Here is an 8,539-nt window from a genome sequence, read left to right on the forward strand (position 1 = left end):
ATCCACCTATTATTCATCCAATAGTAGGAAACCAAAAATCTGTCCAACCTTTCTTAGATAGCCTCGCCCCCACATATTTGATTATTCCATGTAAAGATGCCATTAGATGTCTTCACATCAATGACATTCAAAGAGCTAATCATATCTCTGAGAAAATTTGAAGACGGGTCCAACCTGACTAGTCCACCTCATTTTTCCTCCAAACTAGTGATAGAATTAAAGTCTCTAGCCATAATCCATGGGAGAAAGGGGTCCAAGGATTAGATGAAACTGATATGAGCCCATAAATATGATTTACCTAAAAAATCAATAGGAGCATATATATTGGATAAAAGGAACCATTCTCTAGTTTCAAAATTTGAAGCAACCAAAGAGATGGAGAACCAATTGGAGATCCACCATAAGGGGAAAAATTTCCTAGGGTCCCAAAAACAAGCCACCCCACCCAAACTATTCAAAGCACCAACTCCCTACCAAGAGCCTTGAGGTCAAATCTGCAAGGCACAATTAGCCAATCCTTCCATTCAAAGCTTAGTTTCCTAAATACAGATCACATCCAGAGACTGAGACTCAATTAATCTACGAACAACCTTTTTTCTAGGGATGATGTTCAACCCCCTTACATTCCAAGATAACACAATCATTTATGGGGGTGAGAGAAATGAGAGTCAATTGGTTTTATAGACCCAGACTCAACCAAATTTTCACCCATTATCTTCATCTTCTCCTGATCAGTCTTCCTACCACTCTTTAATGGTTTATCCAAAGACCCCTTTTTGAAGGATTTATGTTGTATCCCCAAGAAAAGAGAAGCCTTATTAGCCTTTGTAGAATCTGGGGTCCCCTTGGGCCTATTGGAAATAGGAGCCATGATGATAGGACCCATCAAGCCCTATGATTCACCAATCTCTCTAGTATCCTGCACAATAGGAGGTAGATTAGTATCTAGTTGTCCAACTTGTTGATCCCCTATGGATAGAATCTACTCCTCATTCAACATATCCCCAACTTGAGTCTCCTGCAACCCTTTGGCCATCGAAAGAAGCTCTACCAGGGTACCTTCCTCTTGGGCCAAATCTTCAAGAGCCTCAAACCTGTTAAAGGTGTCATCGGTCCGTTTGTCCTTCCTGGTTCTCTTTTTTCCTTTACCTTTGTTACGAGACTTGACCTGAGTAAAACCTTCATTATCAATAGGTCCCATAGAGGAATTAGCCTTCCCCTTGTCCTCCCTAGGGGGTCTCAAAGTAGCCAAGGAAGAAGACTTGTTCCTGGGACAATTATGATATAAATGTCCATATTCATGGCAAATTTTGCATATGAATGGTAAGGTCTTGTAGTCCAGCTGTTGGATCCAAGATAATGATCCCATGTAAATTTCCATAGAATCTGGCAGCAGATTATTTAAATCAATTTCTATATAAATATAGGCAAAAGAAATTACCTTACAATCCTTCGTTTGTGTAGCTGATCCCACAGGTTTCCCAAGAAGGAGCAAGATTGAGTGTAGAATATCTTCTCTCCAAAATTCTAGAGGCAACCTCGATAAGCAGATCCACACTGGAACTCGTGAGGGGATTTCCTCAACTAAGTTGAAACCCATATGCTAGGGATTAATAAAAAGCCCCACCTAGTTAAAGAAATAAGGGCCGCCTTCAAATGCCTTATTCATGTCTTGCATGCTTGAAAAGATGACCATAAAGTAGTTATTGGTTGCTAATAAAATCTCCATATCTCCTTCTAGGTTCCACATCTGAGGAGCCCAGGATTCAAGTACTGACAAGGAAATGATAAGCCCGAAAAAATTACAAATCAGGGCATGGTTGATCTAGTATTCAACATCTTCTGAGACTTGTTTAGGTTGTATAATCACAATTGGGTGGTCCACGGCTCTCTGCAAGCATCCTTCACTTTCTTTAGCCGAAATCTCCCATTTGGAGAAGATTCGCCATCCCCCGATGGAGCCTTGCCATTCAAATCCTCAACATTAGCAGGCAATGAAGTTGAAGATTCCCCCATCACTGCATCATCAACAGGAAGCTGGGAGGAGGGCATACCTTGATCCTTCATTCCAAATCAGACCTTGGTTCAGCAAAAATGTGGAGGGAATGGGGAAAGGCCCCACTGATCTCCACCCACCATAGCCCTCACCAACGACAAGACATAGCAAACTAAGAATTTCTAATTGTTCTCCCACGGGCTGGAAAAACCCGACCACCCAAAGCCTGGCACTGGTTCAAATGGCAAATAGCAGCACAAATTGACCACAATCTCCACCCACCATAGCCCTCACCAACGACTAGTTTATTAAATGCTATAGGATATTTATCAATATTCTAACCTTGTAGATCGCTTTGGTCACCTGGATTACGCTCTGCCACAGAAACCCAATAAAATGACCGAAAGATCCTCCTCATTAAAAAAAATCGTAATAAGAAAGGAAAGCACAAAAAATCAAATTAATGTTGAATAACGGATAAGCTACTTCCACTAGGTTCCGCATCCAGAGAACCAAAAAACATTTATTTAACGAGTTACCGTTGCCCGTATGATTTGGTCCTTGTGTAACAGGTGGATTTTTTGGGGTATCTTTGGTTGCTGCAAGGTACAACAAAATGTGAGCTTAACAAGCGTAGTAAGAAATCGATAGATGTGAATTAGAACAATATACAGACAAGCCTCATACGCAATGTACATTGGCTTCTGCCTCGTTCAATTCGATAACCCCTTGCGGCATAAACCTTATAAAATTACTTTAAATCACTGTCGCAAGTAATCATACGCAGTAGGATAGCAGGAACAAAAAGAATTATAAAGTCCAATTCTGAAGGAGGCCTACCGGGTACGCTAGTTTCATCAGGTCCCGCGTAAAGGACCACCGTCAGCTGGAATCCTATTTCAGTCTGTAATCTATTTAATTGATCCCTGCATAAAGAAATCTTTTTATCGTTTCCTTCGGTGGACATCAACCTGTACATTTTCAATCATCACAGCTCATGTCACTTGAAATATCTCTCACAAAGTATTTTGAAAATTGAGAATGTAAAAACATAGAAAGATTATGTCAGTTTAATTGTTGCACGTTATGCTTACCGCATAATTTTTTTGGCACGGAGTTGTTCTAAACACATGGTGCTACCTCTGGCTATTAAGGCTTGAGCTCGATTCAAATTGTATTGCATGTCAGGCGGAGTTCGTGGTAAACGATTGAGCCTATTTATAGACACTGCGAATGTATGTATTGATTTGAGTAACTCAACACATTCCTTGTCGTTGGCTTTCAACTTTTGAATGTTGTGTAGAATGGCAGCAACAACCAACAGGCCTCCTGCAGCCCAGTGAGTTTTAGCCAATGTTTTGCATATTGACTCCGTTGTCTTGGCCACATCCTCTAATTTGATGTTTTTTAACTGAAAAAAAAAATTTATTTTATTATAGTTGTGAGCTTTACGGCGCATAGAATAAAAATCAACTCAATTAGTAATTAATATACAATCTTTTTTTAAAACAAGCTAAAATAGTAGAAGCTGAAATCAAATGTATTAGTTTGACCAGATAGAGAACGAAAAGGATTACAGTCTCGTAAATTGTTTTGGAATTACTGGACAACGAACCGATCAAATTAGCAGAAGAAACCAGCCCATCTGCCAACTTACGTGGCCATTCGTCTTCCTGCAACCTTTTTTATTTAACCCTTGTTTTTGAAATGAATGCAATACAGAAAATCCTAAAATGCTAATATTGAGATACAGAACCTGGCTTGACACAAGATTTAGAAAGTCGAGAATTCGTTGCGCAAGCATGTCAAATGCTTCGTGTGCATCCAGATCGTCTTCCCCGGAGGAAGACTCTTGTAAGTTTGAATCCTTGAGCCTTTTCTTCGCGGTTGAATTAACAATTACAACAGAACTCTGAAGACATCCAGACAATCCGCCACACCACGATAATGATTTATTTTCCACCTTAGTGTCGACGAGCGCTTTGGCTTTTGCCATTTTCGAATTATCTGGCCAAGTATACAGTTGGATAGACCCGTCCCATTCGTTTAAATTTAGTAAAGTGTCTTCCGCATTTCCTTATCTTGTATCCCACGTTTTCTCACGCTTTCCTTGGGAGGCTCTTATATTATTATTATTATTCTTATTCTACTTTGCTTTCCAGCCACGTAAAGCATTGATTAGCGTTCCATCGAAAGGAAAGGGAAAAGAATTCTTAGGAGACTTCTCGATTGTTTTTTCTTGGATATTTTAAACTAAAATGATTCACGTGTTTCTTTATATGGACATTTTGAACGAAAATGATTTACTTGTTTCTATATATACTTTTTAATTATTTGATTCGTATTGTTGGTTTTTAATACAGATTTAATGAAAGAATACGAAGAACAGCAAGCGGCTGAGCGTTTCAAGTTATGAACTAATGAAGATGCAAAGGGCCAAATAACATGACAATAATCGTTTTGTTCTAACATTTTCAATATATCTACATAGTAATTGTTTTAAAATTGATTGGCTTGATTTTCATTAAATTAAAGTTGTGTTTTTTCAATACAGTTTTCTTGGAAAACATTAGAAATTAAACAAGCAACTTAAAAAATTGGAGTAGAGCAAAGCATTTGATTTGAGTCTTACAAATAGACACTCCTTCAAAAGTAGAGTTTATAAGAATATTTAAGCCTTGCTTGTCCCGTAGATTATGCATTTTAGAATGAAAGCTGGATCTATTTCATAGTGATTACAACATTGGACCCAATTTTAACACATAAATATTTGGCACCTTGATAAAAAATAATATTCAAATTATAAAAAAAAGAGAAAAGAACAAAAAAATTGAAAAAGAGAAAAAGCACCCTTGATGAAACCCTGACAAACAGGCATCATGGTACCAAAAATAGAACCTTTTCGAAGATGGTAAAAACTTGGTAAATAGGCAACTCTTTTTCATAATACTCCATCTATCAATGCGCCTCCTTGCTCCTGTATAGTTTTTCTTGACTTTCTTTTTTGTGCTTTCAGTAATTTTCTTTTTGCAACTATTTACTTTTTTACTATTTTTCTTGCTTGTGCATAAGCTCCAAATCACTTTAAGATACTAATCTATTAGTCTGAATTTTTGATTCGCCATTGTATACATCTTCTCCCTTTGTTTCTCTCTTCAAACTCATATTTTTTTAGCCTTATCATATCATATCTTTTTCGTCTTACCTATCTAGTGTGCCATTCATGAGTTACATCGAGCCCTCTAGAGGCATTCTATCGTTCTAGGTGTGTAGGACACAGTCAATTGTCAAAATATTATAATAAAGTCTTTCAAACCACTTTGAATCACTTTAAAACATTTCCCTTGAAGGTTTTCGACCAACACTTGTTTCATAGGGAGGACCTACCAAATGAGTTATCGATTACATCTGAACCACTTCGAACTACTTTGTACCAAGGTTCAAAGAGGTTCGAATGGGTTCCAACATTGAAAATTGCTTTCAAGTGGTAAAATCAATGATTGATATGGTAGCTCCCCATAAAGCGTGATAAGTGACATCATGATCATGATGAAAAAGACACCTCTAAATCAATACCACCAAGTATGAAAGATGAGTTGGCAGCATAAGTGGAAAAACCAAATCTTCTAATGAAAACTAAATCTAAATTGTCAAGGGATATTAATGATGATTGCATCATTTTTATCAAGTGATCATGTAATCAAAGGACAATATAATTATCAGCAAGCCCTTGGTCTACTGGTGAAGTTGAATGGCTCACAAAGTGCCCACCAGGGATCAAGTCTTGTTGAGTGCAAGGGCCATAGACAACATAAGGGATGAGGCTAGGATCATGCCCTAGGAAAATTTGATAGCATGGATGCTCCTCAATCCTTGGCTCTTAGCCGAAGAGGTGTTCAATATTCAGGCATGTGTGGGCCCATATCAGGTACCTAAAACTGTTAATGGTGGCCTTCGCTGGTTGGTAGGTTGCAGGCTTCGTGCCTGGATGGGCTACCTTGTAGGTCTGAACCCTCCATCAAAAAAGAAAAAGAAAACGACATTATAATTAATTTAAGTTTGTATTCTATGCCAGGATTAACTCACCATTAAGGTCCAATTATTTCTTTGGGAATACTTCTAGTCTAGAATGTCACCAACCTATAAATTCTGATACAAATCTAATGGGGGTCAAAGGGGAAAAATTGAAAGAATTTTTTTTGGAACAAACTAAGATTAAGGAATGTATTGAAACTTCAACAAGTGGGCTCCTTCAAGTTACTTCCTTCCCTCATGCTTTACCAAGCCCAAAGTTAGTCCAGTTTTGTCTTATCCATTATGATGTCAAGTCTAAGAGTACAGTAAAGGATTTGTCAATGAATCTCTATTTTTATTAATGATTGGTATGAGTGTCTATGTATTAGACATTATATTACATGGAAGTGTAATGTATTTTACACATTAAATAGAATAGACCATATGATACCTTAAATGTCACATAGGCTATTAAAATTGGGGATTGTGAAAGGTCTTGATGGATAATTCTTATGAAGAATTAATGAAAGTAAATGATTAGGTGGATTCTCTTAAATTAGTAACTAAATGATCCCCTGATTTACATATAATTAGTATAAATTTTATCAAAATGGTCCATGATGATACTCCAATGATTGTGAGGAAAGTCATTGGCACTACTAAGAAGATAAACAAAGAAACTATTCTTGGGCCTACAAGACTTATAGATAAGGAGAGAAATGTTGGTCAACTTGATAAGTTTTTTTAATAAGCTTAGAAGTATTAATGAAGAAGGACTTATAAGAATAAAATTGTAGTTAATATTAAATAAGTGTATTTGAGTGCTTCTCCCCTATTTTGAGTCCTTTTGGTTCCTAATTGTTTAGCACTTATTTTTGGTTGAGGCTCATCTACAAAACCTTTCCCAATATATTTTTAATTTGGTTGTTTGGTCCTTATTAAATTAAATTCTTTCAACATTTAAAAAATTATTATTGATGTGTTTATAACACATAAAAATTTAATAGACCTAAGAGAACTTGCTAACCCATTAAACAATCATATTTGATTAAATACTAATAAAATATATTGAACATGAAACCATGAATCACCCTTTAAAAAAATATTACATAAAAGAATTAATGTGGTATTATTTATCAAAAAAAAAAATGTGTGTGTTGGATATTGATCAACCAAGGAAACTAGAAAGCTTTTAATGTAACAACTTCCCTGCTTTACCTGCTACAAGTGTGACACCATCTCCTGTTCTACTTCCATGCTTTCTCAATCTTTTGAGGGATAGATCCCCCAACCGCCCTAGATCTAGTCCATGACTACCAGGATATGGATCTAGTGACAAAATCCCTAAATAGTCATTGTCCTCTATAGGAGAATGTTTCTATTTTTGTGGATTCTGGCTCCATCCCTGATGACTGTGCATGCTTGGGTCCCAAGAACTTGATTGTTTCCTCAAATGAAGCCACTTAATCAGTGTGCCCTAAACCAAATTGGCTTGGGGATGTTGTTTGTTCCAAGATGCTTGGTGAATCTGATGCAAAACCCACATTATTCTCATGTCCCATTGGACTACAGGTTTCACTCCTAGATTTAGTGGTGGATTCGATCTCCTTGGGTTTTACCGTTAGCCTTGTTAGAGAGTTTATCTCTTTTGAATCCAAGGTTGACATGATTCTAAAATGGTGCTCTAGTAAATGCAAACTAATGGGTTCTACTTTCCATCTCTACAATGGTAGGTGCCCTTTTCCTATTTAGGTTCATAGCTGAGTTGGACTGAGACTTGATCTTGGTCGGGTCCTAGAGCTTTGATGAACACCATTTGGTGATAGCTAAGTGGAAATCATGATTCCATCTAGAATGTGATTTATTTAGATCTACCCCAGTCTGGAAATGCCTCCTTGGGCTTCCCTTGGAATATTGGGATGAGTATGTTTGTAGGTGGATTGGTAACTCCTTTGGGTAGTTCATAATAGTAGGCTCAAAGATTAAGCGTAGCTTTGCCAGGATCTATATTAATATGAGAATGAATAAACCATGGGACAAAGATCTGAATGGGTTACCTGGTTGCAACCACTAGCTTATGAAGACACTACCCCCTTTTGCCAAAAATGTAACAACTTTGGTCATCTCTTTTTTGACTACCCAACAAGTGAAAAAATAAAGAACAAGGTCTCAACCCCAAGTGTTGAGGTGATGGAAAGCTCAAAATCTTCCTAGATGGAAGCTATCCCTAAAACCCTAAAATGCATAGAACCACTTGGTTTGGGGGATGCCTAGATAAATAAGACCCCCAATATTAAGGAGAGAACTAGTACTCCTATGAAAACCCAAGCTGAGAGGCAAGGGGAGGAGAACATAGGCAAGATATTTGAGGCTTTAGAGATGACTATGCATGAAGAGGGGGAGATTTTGGATATCTAAACTGTAGAGATAATGTAGTCAAGTTAAAGGTTGCTAGGAAATGATATGGCTTCAACAAGAAATGGGAATTCTTGCAACCCAATTCATGATGTGGGAGCTAGCTCACCATTC

The 8,539-nt window shown here is 37.3% G+C and overlaps 2 protein-coding genes across 2 annotated transcripts; both read right to left on the reverse strand.

Annotated features, from left to right (window-relative positions):
• Positions 1 to 293: 293 nt before the first annotated feature.
• On the reverse strand, positions 294 to 1,600 carry LOC149546361 (uncharacterized). Its single transcript, XM_089794568.1, has 2 exons — positions 1,442 to 1,600; positions 294 to 1,342 (listed from the first exon to the last, which is right to left on the reverse strand). The coding sequence occupies exons 1-2, from the start codon at positions 1,598 to 1,600 to the stop codon at positions 983 to 985; spliced, it is 519 nt and encodes a 172-aa protein (XP_089650694.1). The 3' UTR covers positions 294 to 982.
• Positions 294 to 4,073, reverse strand: LOC149546360 (uncharacterized). The gene is made up of 6 exons (XM_089794567.1): positions 3,753 to 4,073; positions 3,574 to 3,669; positions 3,091 to 3,407; positions 2,837 to 2,967; positions 2,536 to 2,595; positions 294 to 2,371 (listed from the first exon to the last, which is right to left on the reverse strand). The coding sequence occupies exons 1-6, from the start codon at positions 3,990 to 3,992 to the stop codon at positions 2,334 to 2,336; spliced, it is 882 nt and encodes a 293-aa protein (XP_089650693.1). The 5' UTR covers positions 3,993 to 4,073; the 3' UTR covers positions 294 to 2,333.
• Positions 4,074 to 8,539: the final 4,466 nt, after the last annotated feature.

The sequence above is a fragment of the Cupressus sempervirens genome, chromosome 7 (genome assembly GCF_028749045.1).
Source record: "Cupressus sempervirens isolate cs-2001-9-10 chromosome 7, ASM2874904v1, whole genome shotgun sequence".
Lineage (NCBI taxonomy): Eukaryota > Viridiplantae > Streptophyta > Pinopsida > Cupressales > Cupressaceae > Cupressus > Cupressus sempervirens.

Excerpts from the sequence above, each read along its gene's own strand:
- LOC149546360 (XM_089794567.1), bottom strand. The coding sequence starts at position 3,992 with ATGGCAAAAGCCAAAGCGCTCGTCGACACTAAGGTGGAAAATAAATCA. Across the intron at positions 3,408-3,573 it reads CCAAAACAATTTACGAGACT|TTAAAAAACATCAAATTAGA; the intron begins GTAATCCTTTTC and ends TTTTTTTTTCAG. Across the intron at positions 2,372-2,535 it reads ACCAAATCATACGGGCAACG|AGCGTAATCCAGGTGACCAA; the intron begins GTAACTCGTTAA and ends TTTCTGTGGCAG.
- LOC149546361 (XM_089794568.1), bottom strand. The coding sequence starts at position 1,600 with ATGGGTTTCAACTTAGTTGAGGAAATCCCCTCACGAGTTCCAGTGTGG. Across the intron at positions 1,343-1,441 it reads CACAAACGAAGGATTGTAAG|CTGGACTACAAGACCTTACC; the intron begins GTAATTTCTTTT and ends TGGATCCAACAG.